The sequence below is a fragment of the Podarcis raffonei genome, chromosome Z (genome assembly GCF_027172205.1).
Source record: "Podarcis raffonei isolate rPodRaf1 chromosome Z, rPodRaf1.pri, whole genome shotgun sequence".
Classification (NCBI taxonomy): Eukaryota; Metazoa; Chordata; class Lepidosauria; order Squamata; family Lacertidae; genus Podarcis; species Podarcis raffonei.
The window spans coordinates 40,653,712-40,672,746 of NC_070621.1; the positions used below are offsets into that span (position 1 = coordinate 40,653,712).

At 43.6% G+C, this 19,035-nt stretch overlaps 1 protein-coding gene and 1 long non-coding RNA gene across 2 annotated transcripts; both read right to left on the reverse strand.

Moving 5' to 3' along the window:
- Nucleotides 1–195: 195 nt before the first annotated feature.
- On the reverse strand, nucleotides 196–9,981 carry UBE2A (ubiquitin conjugating enzyme E2 A). Its single transcript, XM_053374656.1, has 6 exons — nucleotides 9,589–9,981; nucleotides 9,226–9,306; nucleotides 4,694–4,719; nucleotides 3,367–3,456; nucleotides 2,315–2,403; nucleotides 196–1,511 (listed from the first exon to the last, which is right to left on the reverse strand). The coding sequence occupies exons 1-6, from the start codon at nucleotides 9,630–9,632 to the stop codon at nucleotides 1,383–1,385; spliced, it is 459 nt and encodes a 152-aa protein (XP_053230631.1). The 5' UTR covers nucleotides 9,633–9,981; the 3' UTR covers nucleotides 196–1,382.
- A 1,798-nt stretch (nucleotides 9,982–11,779) lies between these two features.
- Nucleotides 11,780–18,961, reverse strand: LOC128406865 (uncharacterized). The gene is made up of 2 exons (XR_008328641.1): nucleotides 18,764–18,961; nucleotides 11,780–11,941 (listed from the first exon to the last, which is right to left on the reverse strand). It is a non-coding gene; the product is annotated as an uncharacterized LOC128406865 (long non-coding RNA).
- Nucleotides 18,962–19,035: the final 74 nt, after the last annotated feature.

Sequence of the window (19,035 nt, forward strand, 5' to 3'; positions counted from 1 at the left end):
AAGGTTAGAGAAAATGGGAGCTCTCGTATCTCAACACCCAGGAATATAGGCTCCCCACTGCTGATAGGAAGATAAGGTCAGTGTTCCAAGACTGTATCTACAAGATGTAACCATCCACAGTGGATTAAGACAGCTTGATTGAGGAGTATCAACTACCACCAGAAGAATTTGTCATAATAAAAAGTGATAGGTATCTTCCCTTCAAGAATTTATTTACAAGTAATTGAAAAATGTACAGTTTCTTACATGGGTTACTTGTGCAAAGTTGAACAGATCAATGTACACAGAAGACACTGGTAGAGCAGACAAGCACACTGACAGTCTCCTCCCACACTGCTGCCTAAGGTATCCAAAATGTTTGATTTGAGCTTTGCTTTACAAAAATGCTTTTGCAAAGGCAGAACTTGTAAAACTGCACAGGGGTGGGGAAAGAAAAAACGAAGCATACAGTAGTAGCACTTTTGACCTTGCTACTTTTTTCAACAACATAACAGTAGCTTCTTGATATCTTCTCAAGAGCAGTTTGGATGAAAATTATTTAAGGGAAATAAAAGGTTTTTTTGAAGCACTTTGGTTTTTCCTCATTCTCTGTCCTCTTTTACCATTAGTAAAGTTATTGTCCGCCCCTGTCCCATAACCATGTTCAAAAGCTTCGAAAAACAACTAAGCAGAGCCCTACAGAAAGGATACCTAGCACTTAACCTTGAATATGTTACCACACACAATGATAGATCGCTTTGCACATGACCCATAGAGCAGACTGCAACCCCCTTCTCTCCTCCCGCCCCCGAGCTTGACATAATAGTCCATTTCTCAATTTCATCTCAATTCCAAATACTTTCATCACATTGCTAAATGGAAAAAAAAAACCAGGGGGAAGATAAAGCAGCAGGGAAATCTAGTTCTTCACACAGTACTTACAGATGCACTGAAGCTGATAGCAGCAGTTAAAATGCTAGCACTTGAATCATACTTAAAAATGTATACTGTATATAAATATCCCTTTTTTTAAAATCAAGCTACACGTAAGCATCACTGTGTATAACACAATTACACTTAAAAGCTTAGTGTCCACTACAGAAATGCACAATGCTGCCCTAAGACTGGAGATGGTAGATCACAGACAGTGGAATTCAGCCTTAAGTAATTCTTTCACAAGTAACCCAAGTACGGTACATTTGACCTCAAGAGGGAGGGGAGGGGGTGCTTTCTGATGTCCAAGGAGAAAGAAGCTTCAGCAAGGGTGGGTGGCAACAGCACAACAGCTATTTTGCTTTTCAAAGTAAATGCAGTGATGCTAGGAGGAGGAGGAGGAGGAGGATGACTCAGACACTTCATACATATATTTTCCTCATCAGAGTGTTCATTTGCATCATCCAGGGTCAACAGTCACGCCAACTTTGTTCTACTATTGCAGAAACCCGTTTTTCATATTCCCGCTTATTCTCTTGGTATAGTTGAGCTGCCTGGCTGTTCGCTGGACTGTTTGGATTAGGCTCATCCAGTAAAGACTGTTTGGGGGGGGAGGGAGAGAAAAGAAAAGATGAATCAGGCTTCATAATGAGGTTTCACACAATGCAAGCAAAGTGATTAATTCAATGTAGCAAAAGATGCCATGTATATTAGGAAGATCTCTTGACTATTTTCAAGCCCGCTGCTTAGCTTGCACCTATCCCATTGCTTTTAACACAATGACATGGACTCTGCACAGGTACTAGTTGCATGATTAACAATTATCTTTGTTTCGACAGCAAAGCTTAATGTGCATAGCGAGCCACTTCTTTAAGCCCACAGGACTAGACTCAGAATCAACTCCGATGGACTGCTCTTCCATCATTCTAATGGAGAATGGGGGACAGGGCTTTTGGTCTGCCAGAAGTCATCTTGCATTGGCTTCAGGCAAGACTTTGATGATGAATGACAGAAGTGTAAAAAGCAAAGGGAGAAGAAAGTACGTTCTGAACTGTAAGAATACAGCTCTGCTACACCAAATACACCTAAAAACACAATGGTACAAAAATAGACTAAATATAATTACCACCACTAGAAAAAGATGCAATGCTTTTTAAATGTATAGCTGTTTCAGTTTGTGAAACCATTTTATTGATCTTTTTAAGTACACTTGTGAATGCAGTGGATAATAATCACTGAGAAATAAATACGCATTTCCGTATTTTCACAAACCAATTTACAGAAATAAAAAGATGGGTCATAAATAATGATGATGGAATCCCATGGCAGATAGAGGTTTCCACCTTAGTTATTACACTGCTTCAAACTGTATTAGCAAGGTCATCAGTAGCCCTGATGTTACCTGTATGGATGTTAAGATGGATGACACATCATAGGTAGGACTCCAACGGTTCTGAAGAATATCCAGACATATACTACCATCTGCATAGACTACAAAAGGAAATTAATGAGTTTCATAACAAGAATCAGTGCCTTCACGTTTCTCTTGCTATGTTGTCACTCCCAGCTAATTATCAACATTTCCTACATAACTATCTTAAGCTGCCCATAGAAAAAGCATCTGACAACTTGTGCCTCAAATACCTGATTTCAACAAGTTATGGAACAGGCCCCTGGTCAAATGAATTTTTAAAGTTCACCTTGTTCCACCAACACTTCCTCCTTTATAACCTCACAACTCTGATTATTAAAAAGTTCACAGCATGGCATTTCAGGAAAAGGTTTAAAGAGCAGTAATGTGTCTCCTTTCAAAGATCTATGCGAGTCACCCTAGTGACAGCATGTACCCCATTGCCTAATGTGAACTTTCCAACGTAGGATTTAAAATTCTTCATAAAGTGGGGAAGATATAAATGCAAGATGATAAAATCATGTTAAAAAAAGCCATTAAAAACTCATTTACAAAAGCATCAGCAGCTGTAGGAGTGCTACAAATTTAAATTGGGTGCACTTGGTTAGTGACCACAAGAAAAGTTTCTTCATGCTTCCATCAGAAGTCATATAACCAAAACAGAATCAGCAGACAAGAACTAGGATTATAAGAAATCCTAAAACTGAGCAGGTATTGCTATGAAGTAGATCTGGTTTTATTTAAATATGTTCCCCTTGCCTTTAAAAATTAAAGAACCCTACACCTTTGTGATCAAGGAAGTCACTGAGGGAAATAATCTGATTGCACTAGAAACTTGAGAAGCCAGGTAGGATTGAACTCAGCAACAATTAGCATATGGACACACACACACACACACACACAGAGAGAGAGAGAGAGAGAGAGAGAGAGAGAGAGAGGGAGAGAGAGAGTCCAAAATTCCCTGCAACTATCAGTATCAGGTCCACCTCTGTGACCACTACTGCAGTTAAGAAACAAATCACTTCATTTTAGGTGGTACATACCATTTGGATGAAACATTTTAGACACAAATCTAACAGTAGGTGGCTTGTTTGGATATTCTTCTGTGAATTCTATGGTAAGCTTGAAAGTTCCTGCAATGGGGAGAGGCAAGTTATAAGTATTTTGTTCACAAATTGAAACTCCCTGTTCCCATTAGTCTCAAGTGCAGAAGCACCAACAATTTCACAAAATTCTCTTGGTACATGAGATTCAAAGATTAGTCCACCTTTCCTCAGCCAAATGGCTTTAGGAAGCTCACAGCCAAAGCGTTACTGTTTATGTAGCACCGCAAATGTGAACAGCACATTACAGAGTACAATTAGAAAGGCTCCTGCCCCACGGCTTATATGATCTGACATGGAGAAATCAGCAGCGCTAAAAAGAGGAAGATTTTGTTTATTTCAGTTACGTGTACACAGGCCTAGTTACAGTAAGACATTGGACCTAAGGAGTTGTGTCAAAGCCATCAAGGAAAAGGTGGGTTCTGAGGGATTTGAAGGAAGACAGGAGTTCTAGATGGCAGTTCTAAGCATAAGAGGCACCAAGGATAGAGTGGGTCAAAGGAAGCTACAGATCTTGAGATGGCTGAGAGCAGGGAGGTGGAGTAGAAAAGAGCAGGAATATGTTGGGGTGTTAAGAGAAGGCAAGGCCATGAAGGGTTCTGATGTGGAAGGTATGTTTGATCAAGGGAAGGGCAAGGAAACAATGTGCAAATTTAAGAAAGACCACTATGTGATCAGAATAACTAGGGATGTGAATGCTGCTGGTAGAAAAGAGCTAGAAAGAGGACTGAGGAGAAGGCCACAATAGTCAAGGTGAGAGGGCATGATACAGTTTTCATCCAAGGGATATATTTGTAACATTCCCTATTTATGGAGACAGCCATCCTTCATGTACCTCAATACACGGGTTATGAAAGATATGATGCTTCTGAACATGTACCCTAAACAGACTTTGTTTATAGGAGTAGCTTTAAGAAAGTTCTTAAATAAAGGGTACTATTTACACAGTAAGCCTAGTCACCACTTCAAAGCAAAGTGCTTAACTGCAGCTGTCTTATCTTCCAACCAAAGTTTTTCTTCTCCCACACACCTATCCCCTTTCTAGAAAGGGTGGCTGATGGGGGGAGGAGGAGGACTTGGCATCATTCTCTCTCTGAAACATTTAAATTATACTGAGAGGCCAGGGAGAGATTGCAAACAGCTGAATCTCAGCTTCTGAGCTACACTGATCCATGAAATTCTGATGTGGAATCCTAAGACTGATTAACAATTTGATCACATCACCCTTCTGCCCATTGAAAATGTTTTGTTTTGTTTTAATACTTACCATCTTCAAATGGGGTTCCCTCAGGCCTGAAAGAGGAGAGAGCATGTCAGCATCTTACATTTGGCTTAGTGAAGTTAGTTCATTATTAAACTGGCACTCAGCCTTTACAAAATGACATGTAGTTTAATCCATGCCCAGAACAGAAACAGGAGTCAGAATGAGCAAGGCTTAAGGGCTTTAGAACAAGAAACAAAGTTTTAGCAGTTTCACAATTTCTACACCTGGGTAGTTTTACTTGTGTAAAGTAAAACTGACACCCATTCCCATGCTACTGCCACCTCTAATTCTATTCTCAACCTAGAAACTATCCAGGACAAATTGTGGGGGTGCCATACCCAAAGTCTCCATAGCACTGTTTCATTTTAAAATGGCAGAGCTAAGGATGCTGCACGCTTGCCGCTGCTCACTGTCCCCAACTCCAGTTTTGCTGGTATTTTTAAATTCAATATAGCAGCAGCGCAAGGGCTGTGCATGGCTCGGAGCTGATGGCAACCAATTTGCCACAGGTAACTGGACATATACTCAGAAAATATTTCCTCCCCTGAATAAAAGAACACAACGCTCAGTGGATTTTGGGTTTTTGCTCAATTTGCTGACCAACCTGAAGATTTCTAGCTAATGTTAATACGTACAACACATTACAGAGCAACATAAAAGAGAAAGATCCCTGCCCTGAAGAATGCAGCCTAAATTCTGTTGGGGAAGGCAGAGACAAATGAAACGGGAAGAATATGAACAAAACAGTCCCACACAGAATCACAGAATTGTAGAGCTGGAAGGGACCCTGAGTATCATCTAGTCCTACCCCCTGCAATGCAGGAATATGCAGCTGTCCCTTGCGGGGACTGAACCTGCAACCCTCACATTATCAGCACCATGCTCTAACCAACTGAGCTATGCACTACTGAAGCACAGTTTCTGCAGGGAATAAAATGAAAGAACAATACTTCCAAAGGCATGAAAGATACCTCCTACCCCAATATAGTGTTTCCCTAGCCTTTAAGGCAAGGCAAGCTTTGTATCCCATGCAGAAAATAAGGATGTGTATTGGAGGTGGGGGAGGAAATCATTCAGCCAGCTCTTGACTACCCTCTATGGAGGTCACTCGAGGAGCTTTGGCACAGGCTCTACCTAAGTGGCTTTGTTACTTCAGAAGGCAGAAACAGCACCTACTCCTTGGACAATCTTACAGCATGTGGTGGTTGCTAAATAGGAGTGAGTGAGCAAGGAAGTTCCCTGGATATGAGAAGAAAAGAATACTTGCTGAAAATTTGGGGCAGGAATCAGCTCCACCACCACAAAAACAGGCTGAAGGGGGAGTGTTTCACTGCAGCTTTGCAAACTTGCATAATATGGTTGGATACAGAGGTGGCAGTGTTTTTCTATCTAGCAGAGGCAACAATTCTTCAGAAGCTTGTTGTGGAGTTTCTCAATTAAAAGATCAGTAATGACATAGAAACTGCACTCAGAAGGTTTGCCCAGAACTACTGACTTTTCCCTGCAAAGTGCAGCCAAGGAAGCACATTCATCACACTCCTCAGTTTACTTTCAGTATATGGGAACAGTAAAGTTCAGTCAGTGCTTTATTGATTTGAGTCTCCAACCTAAAGCAAACTCTAGAATCCTCTACAGTGAACAGCAGATCCTTAGCAGAAAAGTATCCCTCTGAATGCTGCTGGGGGCAAGGGCCTGAACTAGATGGTCAAATTGTTCCTCAGCCACAAAACTCACAGAGGATGTTTACTAATTTAATTTATTAAATTTCTATACCACCCTTCATCTGAGGATCACTGGGTGGTTTACAAGATAAAATGCATACACAGAAACAAACAAAAATAACAACCACCACCCCATATTTCTTAGGCCAGTTACAGCTACTCTCTCACCCTAACTTACAAAAGTTCACTACAAGCTAGCAAGACATGATAGCCAACAGTTGTTTCTAGTAGCCTGGCTTGCTTGCTTTCTGCACCACAAAAAGTAATGTATATCCCTTGTATAGCAGAAAATAGGGCTATAGGGAGGAGCAATGTTTCTACTGCATGCTTTTAACAACTCTTTATTTCTATATCAAGGTGGGAACATCCCTCCAGATGTTGTGAGACTCCATTAGCCCCAGCCAACGTGGCCCTTATTCAGGTATGATGGGAGTTGTAGTCCAGCAACAGCTAGAGGCAGTGTTCGAAACTCCCATTATTCTAGGCACATTTTGCGACAGGGAACTTCATTAGCGCAAGCAGTTTCTGAGCTCTGGGAGCAGAACTGTGCCTAAGATTTCAGATTAAAACTGCAGATTAAAACTGCCTTACCACTTCCAGCTACTCTCTGAAGACTGGAGAAAAGACCATCTTAAGAATATTAAGGGGGTGGGCAGAGGAAAGACTAGACCACAAGGAAATGCACATATTATTTTAGCTGCAGTTCATTCATTTTCAGCTTTGTATTTTTGTTATAAAAATGCACACCTAGACGTTCTATTGTAGCACCTATAACCTAGGTTTAAGGTGCCATTTAGCTCCTAGCTTTCATATTTTGTTTCTAACACTGGCTAGAGGAGCACAGGTTTCCCATTCCTTTCCCAGACCAAGGCATTGAAAGTGCTCCAATATAAACATGAAACCTGCAGTCTTGTGACCCTGCACTGCCAGCAGCTTTTTAAAAATAAAAACATTGCGCCTGGTGGGGTATATAGGGAGTTTTGCTTTGCTTGTCAACAAAATTAAGATTCCTGGTCACCACTGGCAACAATATTTCCACACCAACCCCAAGTAATCTACTTACAGGTCTGTCACAAGGATAATAGGGAGAGCGATGGAATGACAACCATGTGCACATTCTAAAGCTCCTTAGAGCAGGGAGTGCCAACATGGTGCTCATGAGCACACATGTGCCTGCAGAGGCCTCCGCTGGAGCCCACAAGGTCTTCTGCCCCCAGCAGAAATTGTGCAAATGGATGAAATGGTTATGAGCGCCACACACATCACAGTCTATTCTACTGGGTAGAACAGAATGCTTTTTTCAAGTCTATTTGTCCACAGGCCCAGAAAGGTTGGTGATCACTGCCTTACAGGAAGAGATTTTTTTAAAAAAAATTATGGCTAACGCCAGATCTAGTATTTGGAAACTCTCTCACATACCTCTCAGCCTCGATATACAGCCTTTTAGCACTGTTGTGCAGATTAAAAACCAACACCACTTGCCCTCCTTGGACAAAGAGCAAAATACGATTAAGAAAAATAGCTTCTATACTGTCATCCCTGCAGAACCACACAGCCCTAACCTCCTTGGACAAAGAGCAAGGCAAGATATGACAATGACAATCATTAAAGCAATAATTATAGCAACACAAACACCCCACCCTGAGCATATTGGAAGGAGAGGAGCAAGATGCAACTACCAGCACAATAATAGCAATTACAATTCCTACATTTGCATTTTGATATATGCTGTAAGCCGCCCAGAGTGGCTGGGGAAATCCAGCTAGATGGGTGGGGTATGATGATGATGATGATACTATCACTATCATCATCATCTTTCTCTTTTTCATGGGATACAAGCTGTTGTGTTCTAATATAATAATAATTACAGTTATTATTCCTATGTTTGGGAATAAATTTATGCATATGCCTATGTCTGTGAAAAACAGATCAGTGACATCTTGATCCCTTGAAGGTGCAGAAAGGCTCAGGAGTTAACACGAATAAGTACTACTAGTAGTAAGTTGTATTATTAGTATTTATTTATTCAATTTCTATACCATCCATCATCTGAGGCTCACAGAGCTGTTTACAATATAAAATACAAACATAATAACATAGGCACAAACAAGAACAATACCCCCCCAAAAAAACCACCACTCACATAAGCAATTTAAAAGACCACAGAGTGCTTAATTATCCAAAGGGCTGGGAAAAGAGGAATACTTTTGCCTGGCACCTAAAGATGTGGAACAAAAGTGCCAGGCAAGCCTCCCCAGGGAGTGCAATCCACAAAAGTGGGGCCACCACAGAAAAGGCTCGTTCACATGTTTCCACCTTCGGGACCTCTCCTAGAGGTGGACACATGAAGAAGGGCCTCAGGTGATGGATGACTGCAGGGTCCAGATCAGTTCACATGGGGAGAGGCAGAACTGGAAGTATCTCAGTTATCTCACAGAATAATAAGAGTTGGAAGAAACCTTGAGGACCATGTAGTCCAACCCTATGCAATGCACGACTATGCACCTGCCCCTTACAGGGATATTGTGGTCCTGAAGCATTTTAAGGTTCTATAGGTCAAAACCAGCAATTTGAATGAAACTAACTGGCAGTGAATAGTCAGACCAGGATCAGTGTCATAGGCTCCAACCCTCTTGCAACCTGGCCCTTGAATTCTGCACCAGCTGTCTTCAGAAACCATCTTCAGAGAAAGGGAGGATAGGTTAAATTTCTAGCTCTATTTTTTCTTCTTCTGCCCGTCCCGGTCCCTCTCCCCAATGTTTACCCTGAAAGGGGGGGCACTTGCAGGTAGGAGGAGAGGGTCTGGCTACTCACCCGAAAATAACCGCGTTCCACACCATGATGTTGTTCTCCGAGGGAGCCCCGCTGACTCCCGCCGGGGGGTCCTCCTGAAGCCTGTTTACAGAGGGAAAGGGACAAGGGACACCAGCAGCTCAGTGGCAGGAGTGACAGCGCCGCCTTCCCACCCAGCCTGCGCAAACTGCGTAGCGGTCCCCCCCCCCCGTTCTACGGGCGCCGTTCGCTCGCCTGCCCGTCTTGCGCAAGTAGCGCAACACTGCCCACTACGCTAGCAGCGCAGCGCTCCCTCCGCCGCCGCCATGTTTGATCACCTCACCACCTTCCTCGCTCCCCTGCCCGCTCCCCCACTTCGGGAAACCGTCCCTCCGCCGCGCTTACCTCTTGAAGTCCCGCATGAGGCGCCTCCGGGCGGGCGTGGACATCGCGGGGTCGCGGTTATAAATCACTCATACACACCAGCCCCACCGGCCCCCCAGGGAAGGCGGGACGGCGGAGGCGAGAGAGCGGGGCGAGGGCGGCGGCTGGCGAGACTCCGAGCGATAGCCGCCTCTACCACTTCAACAAAGCGCGGGGGGGGAGGAGAGAGAGACACACACAAACAACGCGGCCCTAACTACGGCGGCGGAGGCTGCCGGGCAATACCGGGCAGCACCACTGCCGTTGCGAGGGGCGGCGCTCCGCGGGGCCGAGTCAGCTCGGGCTGTACCACTGCGCAGGCAACAGGGGGAGCGAGGGGGGAGCTGGGATGCTGCGGCTTGTGGCGCGGGGGCGATACCACCAGAGGGAGGATGAAAGAAAGAGCGGGCGGTGACGTAAAGCGAAGGATTCTGGGCGATACCAAATGGAAGAGGCAGGCGGGGGTGGAAGCCACCCTGGTGTGCAGCATAAACCAACTATTAGGTACCTGTGTAGGCTCCCTCTCCTCCTCATTGGTGCGCAAGGGACTGGGAGCCGCGCCTCTGGGCGGGGCAGTTGTTTAGGATTACAGCATTAGGGGTCTGATCCTGCACACGGCCGCTGGGATGTAAGCGCCACAATTGTTCGAGGGAACATGTTCTCTAATAAGGAAAGGTGACTAAGGAATGGAGCATTTGTGCTGCCGTTCTCACTAGCTCATTGTCACCACTGTCACTATGGTCATGAGAAGCATTAAGAAGAGCCTGCTGGATCAGGTGAAAAGGAACCTTTCTAGTCCAGTTTCTCGTTCTCAGGGGTTCTCAGAGCCCTCTCCTCCAGCAGCTTTTACAGGCTCAAGAGACCTCAGAGATATTAAAACAGCTGATTAACTCTTATGTAACTACAACAAACAACCCACTATAACCTTATATAAATGTTTATTAGTAGCAAATCAGTTTGATGCACAGTTATTAAAGGAGGAATGGAATAAAGAGTTGGATATCTCGACCAAACGATGGGAAACTGTTCACGGCACCCTTTATAGACTCCTTTCAAAGATTCACTGGGGAGTGCAAGTCATGTGCTTTAAATTTCTTAGGGTGTGTATGCAGTTTCCCTGCAGCGGGCCTTCCAAAGAAATAACACAGCCTATTTAATAAACAACGAAAGCTGGGGAAAATGTCCAGAAAAGGGCAATCAAAATGATCAAGGGGATGGAGCAACTCCCTTATGAAGAAGGTACTTCGGTCATGCCACCTCCTGCTCACCTTTTCTCTGCACTAAAAAGAGGGGACATGATAGAAGTTGATAAAATGATGCATTGCCATGGGGAAAGTGGATAGAAAAATGCCACCCGCTTCTCCCCACGCCAACTAGAACTTGTAGACATCCAATGAAGCTGAATATTGGAAGGTTCAGGACAGATTTGTGGAGTTGGAAGGGATCCCCAAAGGCTAGTCCAATCCCTTGCAGTGCAGGAACAGTTGTTGTTGGCATCTGTCTGTCTCCAGAGACAACGGAGTGTCCTTACTGGGATGAAGTCAAACTGCTGTGTTAGCAGCACCAAAGGGCACCCTGGGGTGCAATACTGGGCAGTGTGTATGGTGGTCCTCAGTTGCCCAAGCGCAAAGACCGCCCCCCTGGCCTTGCTGATGTGGTCCAAAGGAAATCCAAGCAATACGTTTGGCACCAGCGTGCCAAAGGGCGGCATACAAGGCACCACCCAACCGTCTTAGGGGCTCCACTCTGGATTTGTGTAGGGTTTACTCCTGAGCCTTTTCATCTCCCGAAGATCTCCTGCAATGGAGGGTTAGGATCGGAGTTTTCCTTCTCCTAGATGGGCTCCCTTCCCAGGCTGACGAGCCCCATCTGCCCCTCACTTCCCTCTACAGCACAAGCAGAAACCACCTTCTTGACCACTGGACCCACACTGTTGGTCTTGTCCTTTCAATCTACTGGAACCTGGCTTCACATTGCGCTAAATGCAGTGAAGGGGGGGCAACCTTATATGTTTATATGAAATGTTACTATAAAGGAATCCTGTGCGTCATAAACTGTACTTTTTCCTGAGGAAAAAACCACCACAATTGCAGAAAGGCGACTCCACAAGCCTTCTGATACACTACACTGACATACTTCACACATTCAGTGAAAGAAATGACACCAGGCAGGGTAACCGACAAGAGATTCACAGTTTATTCATTAGATGCAGACATTGAGACTACTAGGAAATGTGCATCAGAAGATGAGACTGCAAGGGTCCACAAACATTCCAGCGGAAATCCATATATGTCTTGAGTCAAGTAGCTGTTACATTCTTTTTGCAAAGCTATTCCTCTTGGGGGGAAAGAGCAGACAGATTAGCCAGCAATTAGGCATATGCCCAAACTCCAGAAGACCCCCATGGCTGGGGCAGATCTGAACAACAAAAAAAACACGGAGTACAGTTTTCTGTTCTTGATTATATCGTGTGTACTTACCTAACGTCTCCAAATAAAGTGGACAGTCCCTGTACATAAAGACAGCTAAAAAAAACACCTAGAGACCGGCACTATTACATATAGCCAATGAAAGAACTGAGTGTTTAGAATTGTCTGTATTTAATGACTTGTCGAGCTCCAGCAAACGAATGTTATCAAACAGTGCCACCTAGAGTATGTAACTCTGTTATTGCAGCCAAATGGAATGCATCCTCCTCATTGACAGCTTTCACTGTGCAGAACCTCAGGAATCCATTAAAAACATCTGTTCTTTCCATCTCCATAAGTCCTGTTTGGCATAAGGAAAAAGAGACTCTAGGCGGCCATTTACCTAACCCAAGTGCCAGACAGGTAGCCATCAAGATCACAAAGAGCTGCAGCCCAGGAATGGATTCTGACTCCGGAGATAGCGAGCAACTTGACCAGTTGGGTCAGGAAGTGTAGTTTTATTATCTTGTTTTTCTCGGGTGTCGGGTGATGGGTAAAAGGCGCAAAGGATAGCTACCTGACACCCAGGCTCTGCCCATGTACCTCCCCTTCTGATGATGTAGAAATGATGTAGTGATGATGAAAGGTGGGAGGGGGAACTGGAAATGGGGAAACTAATAAAAGTTGGGAGCACCTTCTGAGAGGGGTTCGACTCTTTGCAAGGGGAGTGTGGACCCTGCTATAGCAGTTTTGCTTACAAATAAAGGTCAGGCTTCTTAGCCACTTTGCTTTAAGTTTTGCCTTGGTCCTGCCTGTTTTCTTGAAACCCTCCAACTGCAGGGAATCCTTTCACCTAGTGGGTTCACGGAATCCCTTAAGGACTGGAGACCAGCCAGTGAGCATTTGGGTTCTTTTCAACATGCAGAGGAAGTCCCTAACTCAACAAAGGTTTGAGACCCATTGGCTACCTCTCTTGGTTTAGCCAGCCAGTCAAAGCTGTTCCCAGGGTGTGGTAGACCTAGCGGGCCCAAGTTAACCATGCCCATTACTTCCAATGTTATGAGAGAATGATATATGTTTGAACACCATGCTATGCTTTAATGCTATGCTTTGCTTCCTCTCATTGCTGTGCAAGGGACTGGGAGTTTCTCCTCTGGGCAGGGCCCTTGTTTAAGATTACAGCATTAAGGGCCTGATCCTGTCCAGTGCTGCTGGGAAGTAAGCCGCACAAGTGATCAAGGGGCGCATGCTGTAAAATAGGTGTGCGTAATAAAGAATGGAGCTTTAGTGCTGCCATTTGTCTCTTGGGCTCTCACTTGCTTACTACCAACATTATCATGCCTTGGCCACGTGCAAAATGGTAGTTCCCTGTAGTTCCTTCAGGGAACTGTTTAATATCAGGTGTGAGAGCTATTCTTAGGACTATGGCAGGAGGTTTAGAGCAGGGTTTCCCTAACTTGGGTCTTCAGCTGTTTTTGGACTACAACTCCCATCATCCCTGGGTGGCCGGACTAGAAGTCAGAGATGATGGGAGTTGTAGTCCAAAAAACAGCTGAAGATTCAAGTTAGGGAAACCCTGAGTTAGAGAGAACCCAATTGTGATCCTGTGTTCAGGCTGACTAAAAGGATGGTGGATTCTGAATACTGTAATTACTTTGCAAGCATGTCACTTTGTGGAATTTATTGAGTTGCTCTAATATATAGGGACGCGGGTGGCGCTGTGGGTAAAAGCCTCAGCGCCTAGGACTTGCCGATCGCATGGTCGGCGGTTCGAATCCCCGCGGCGGGGTGCGCTCCCGTCGTTCGGTCCCAGCGCCTGCCAACCTAGCAGTTCGAAAGCACCTCCGGGTGCAAGTAGATAAATAGGGACCGCTTACTAGCGGGAAGGTAAACGGCGTTCCGTGTGTTGCGCTGGCTCGCCAGATGCAGCTTCTCACGCTGGCCACATGACCTGGAAGTGTCTCCAGACAGCGCTGGCTCCCGGCCTATAGAGTGAGATGAGCACACAACCCTAGAGTCTGGCAAGACTGGCCCGTACGGGCAGGGGTACCTTTACTTTTACCTTAATATATAGGGGAAGGCCACCTGGGGGTTCTGGAGCATCAAGAGAGTGTCATTCACAAACATTTTCATGTTGTGTTCTATGCTTCTCACCCTAATCTCTTTTACTGAAGTGTTCCCACAAAGTTTTAAGGAAAGTGCCTCTATAAACACTGCAAATAGCAGTGGGGACAGAGAGAAACTTTGGCATGTACCTCAGAGGAGGTCAGTTCTGGGTTTTAGGTACTTTTTATTATTGCATAGATTTCATTTTTATTATTTTGTATCATTCTTATGTATAATCTTTGTTTATATGTTTGACTGCAACCTGTATTTTGTTGCCTTATTAATGAATTTGAATTTGACATCCCCACCGCAGGTGATGAACACACTAAGGGTGACAGGGATATGTTTATGTGTGTATGACTCAGACCTGGCACACCTGTGCATCCTTCTCACTTCCTTGCATGTGCATTTAAGCCCCAGCTGAAATGACAGAGTAAGGCTAATATTAACAGTTTAACTAGTCCTTTGGCCCCTACTTTGGCCAACCAGAAGGGATTTACTCTGGGAGGGGGAAATGAACAACATGGGGGGAAAAGAAGAGTTTGTTGCTTGTGACTTCTTTTATTTAACATGCTGTGTTCTGCACTCTTCCTTCAGGAAGCTCAACCATTTATAGAGAATTCCCAGGCAATCTACTATTGAAGTCATGATGAGTCTGACCCTTACGTAGCTTTAACAATGTTGCAGCATAAAAAAATAAAACCCAATTAAAACAACAACAACGTGGCAGCATCACATGCCTTTAGACCACTCTGAGATGAATGCTGGTGTACATAACACTGAAAGAAACAGTGGTAAGGCTTTCTGCCCAGTTTATATGGGCTGACTTCCAATATTCCTTCCGGAATTGAGAGAAGCTGTAACAATGGCAAGAGGCTATCTGAGATAACATCGTGCCACGGGTTCCTATACCCAGGTGTTGCAATGGTTCAGCTCATTCTGTGTTCTCACTCGTGCCCTCTGGATGATGTTCCACTATAACTCCCATCATGCATGCCCACTGGTCATGCTGCTGGGACTAATGGGAGCTTTATTCCAACAATCATCTGCAGGGTATCATGTTGGCTGCCCCACCCGCCCAACTGAAATAAAACCCACTGTCTAACAATAGAAAACAATAATGGAACAATGCACAATAAAAATGCAACGGCAATATTCAGTAACATTTCCCATAAACTATATAAAAGCAAAGCACATAGACAGATAATTATGAAATTATTGTGAGGTTTAATAAGTTAACTGTTTATATTTGGACAACTTTTCTCCTGTACTTTATTGGAAGGAGAAAAATAATCATTTCCTTAATAACAATTTAAACAATGTATTTAACTAGCACAATAACATTATAGCATATGTAGCCATGTTTGTTAACTGATGTGGTTTGCAGGAAGAACAGGCGGAGGAGAAACAAGCTGGTGGAAAGCTGGAAAAGGGGAACCAGGGACTGGAACAGAGAACTTCAGGGATTCCTGCTGCAGGACTGAAGTTCTGGGTAGAGACTTTATTGTTTGGACAATGCCAGGTGAGCCCTGGGAAGAAGGGCCTGGAAGCAGTGAACTCTTTTATTAGGTGACTGGCAAGCACTTCAAGGTCTCGCCAAGGACTTACAGATCCCAGTTACTATTTCAACACGCCCCTTTGGATTTGCTTCTACATTCAGGGGCCTATTCTGTACAGTTACCGTATTTTTCGCTTTATAGGACGCACTTTCCCCCCTCCAAAATTAAAGGGAAATGTGTGTGCGTCCTATGGAGCGAATGCAGGCTCCTTGGCTTCAGCGATAGCAACGCGAAGCCTCCGAAGCGCAGAGGGAGCGCTCCCAGTCCCACCAGGAGATGCTGGGGACTGAACCTGATGCCTTCTACATGCTAAGCAGTTGTTCTACCACTGAGCTATGGCCCTAGCTCACAATATTGCTGTCAGGATAAAATGGAGAAGGTGGAGGCTGAAGTGTGTATGCTCTGTGGAGGAAAGGTGGGATAGAAGTATAAGAAGGAATAAAGTATGTAAACTAGCCTATAAGTGAATAAACTACAGTATATTTTTAACTTACTCTCCTAATAATTTGTATATAAATTATAAAAAGGGGTATATAAATTTTGTTAAATAAAAAAAGAGGAAATGTTCAGACTTTCAAACAGTATGTTATGCCTGAGCCTTCATTGCTGAAAGTCCCAAAAGCATTTTCATGCTCACAAACACCTGATGAAGGAACCATTGTGACATAACCCATTCAAGCAGAGTGAAGGGGCAACAGGCTGTCAACAGTGGCAGTAGTTGGGGGCTCCCATCTATTAAAAAGCCACAGAAAGTATTTTCCTACTGCCTGAGGAATTAATCCCTTATTTAACGTTCATAATTGCTGGATCGATTTAACAGGACTGGAGCTAACATTTGCTTGGATTTGGCACCATTGATAGGGAACTGCCTGCTGCGTCCTCCGCTTTGAAGTCACCCTGGTCTTTGGGCCTCCAGCACCTTCTTCAGCATGTCCAACCCATCTAAGAGGCGTATGATACTGGTGTTCCACTGGGTTAGGAAGAAGCCCCTGACAGAGAAGCCGTGCTCTACCATCTCGACCAGACCTTCTGCCTCTGCACTGGCTTGCAACACTCCTCACATTTCACCCTACTTCACGAGGAGCAAGACACAACCCGCTCCGCTCAGGAGGTCCAGCAGGTGAAAGGTGCTGCGATTGCCGAATCTCACCGACCCCAAGTTTTTAAGATCTGTCATTGACACCGTTGGCTGGAAGAGAGCCTGCAGGCGTGGCAAGCAAAAGAAGACTCCAGCGGGAACAGGAAAAGGGGTGAGGGCTAGGCTAGAGGCAAGAAGGCTCCAAAGCTATTTGCGGGGTGGGATTGCTTTAAAAAGAGTTGAATGAGTTGATCCATATGGATCAAGTGCTATTTCTCCCCAATAGGCAACTGAAAAATAACGTAAGGAAGGTTAACCACATAATAGAATATCTGAAGGTACACAGTGAAAAACCAGCTGCCCTGATTTTTCTCAGTGCAGAAAAAGCATGACATCATCTCCCAGTTATTTATGAAAGAAGTGTTTGAAAAAATGGAACCAGGTGATGCCTTCTTAAGACGTATCAACGCTTTACATAAGGAACAATGGGCAAATATTATAGTAAACAACATAATCTCAGAAAAATGCAGTATCATGAAAGGAACAAGACAAAGGTGCCCACTCTCTCCGCTATTATTCTCACCCTAGAAGCTTTATTGCAAAATATAAGGAATAATGATAAAATTAGAGGAATAAGAGTGGGCAAACAAAACTACAAAATAAATGCTTTCATGGATGATATTGTCTTAACTCTGGAACAACCCTTAGAAAGTGTACTATAGCTGTTAAAGGAGATAATTGAATTTGGAAAATTGGTGGGCTTCAAAATAAATAAAGATAAAACCAAAATGTTAGTTAAGAACATGGATAACCAACCCAAAAACAAATCAGGGGAAATTACCAGATGGAAGATAGAGAAAAAGTTAAGTACCGGTACTTAGGAGTGTGGCTATTGGTAAATAAAAATAACATCTACAAAGATACTATGCAAGGACGTGGAAAGAAGTTTAAAAAGATTTAGATATATTGGGCAGAATGCAATTATCATTATTGGGAAGAATCTTGGCAATAAAAACGAATACTCTCCCAAAAATGCTATTTCTTTTCCAAACAATGTCTGAAAGAGTGGCAAAAAGATCTGTCTGTTTATTTGGTGGTGAAGAAGCCTAGGATAAAGCCTAGGATTCTTACTGACATAAAAGATAGAGGAGGTTTCATACTCCCAGACTTAGAATTGTCTTTTGAAACTGCTTGCCTGTGCTGGATACAATATTGGGTACTGCTGCTAGAAAATACACAGTTGCTAGACTTGGAGGGGCATGTCATCAAATACTGTTGGCACATTTGTATTTGGTATGGCAAAGCTGGAATACATAAAAGCTTTTGAAACCATGTTATTATAAAAAAAACTTAATTAGGGTATGGGAAAAATACAAAAATTTATTAGAAAACAAAACACCGACATGGTTATCCCCAACAGAAGCTGACACAAGGAAAAAAATTAATATGAGGGATAATTTGGGTGCCTATAATGAATTGTTAGCCTTTTCAAAAGAACAAAAAAAATGAAATAAATTGAAGGGATTAAAGAATATGTGTTGGACTGGCTATATTATAACCAAATCAATTCAAAATTAAATTAGACAAGAAATTGGGATTCAAAGAAGAAATATTAAGATCTAGAGTTAAAAATTAATCTAAAATGTACAGAATATTACTCAATTGGGAAACGAAAGAAGAATTTGTGAAATCTATGATTAAATGGGCACAAGATGTGGGTCATAATGTTGATTTGAACCTGTGGGAACAATTGTGGAAAATAAACTTAAAAATCACAGCTAGTTATGCACTAAAAGAGAAATGTCCCTGGACAATATATCAATATATCACCCAGGACCGGTCTAAAGATGACCTATGCTGGAAGTGCAAAGAAAAAACAGGCACATTTTATCATTCATGGAAGTCTTGTAGAACAATAAAAGAATTTTGGGAGAATGGTGTATAACCAACTTAAGAAAATGCTTAGAAGAATGTTTCCCAAACGCCCTTAGGTGCCGACTACTCACAACTCTGCGGATGCTGCCTCAACCATGGCTGGTAACGAAGTCGCGGGAACATCCTGCATCCGATATGACTTAGCAGGAAAAAGTTTCAAGGTATAGGAGCATCCCTTGAAAGCTGCACAAGGCGCTCGGGCCGTTTCGGGATTGGCCGGGAGGAGAACCAATCAGAACGAGGGATTGGCTTGAGGACCTTCACATTGGTTTGAAGGCAGAGAATCCCCTGGCGGAGAGAGAACGCAGTGACGCCACTAAGCTATAGAGGTTTAAAAGAAGGG

What these genes read in the sequence shown, in the direction of transcription:
- UBE2A (XM_053374656.1), bottom strand. Translation starts at nt 9,632, where the DNA reads ATGTCCACGCCCGCCCGGAGGCGCCTCATGCGGGACTTCAAGAG. An exon ending in CTCATGCGGGACTTCAAGAG is followed by an intron (nt 9,307 to 9,588) that starts GTAAGCGCGGCG and finishes CTCTGTAAACAG; the next exon opens with GCTTCAGGAGGACCCCCCGG. An exon ending in GGGAACCCCATTTGAAGATG is followed by an intron (nt 3,457 to 4,693) that starts GTAAGTATTAAA and finishes TCCCCATTGCAG; the next exon opens with GAACTTTCAAGCTTACCATA.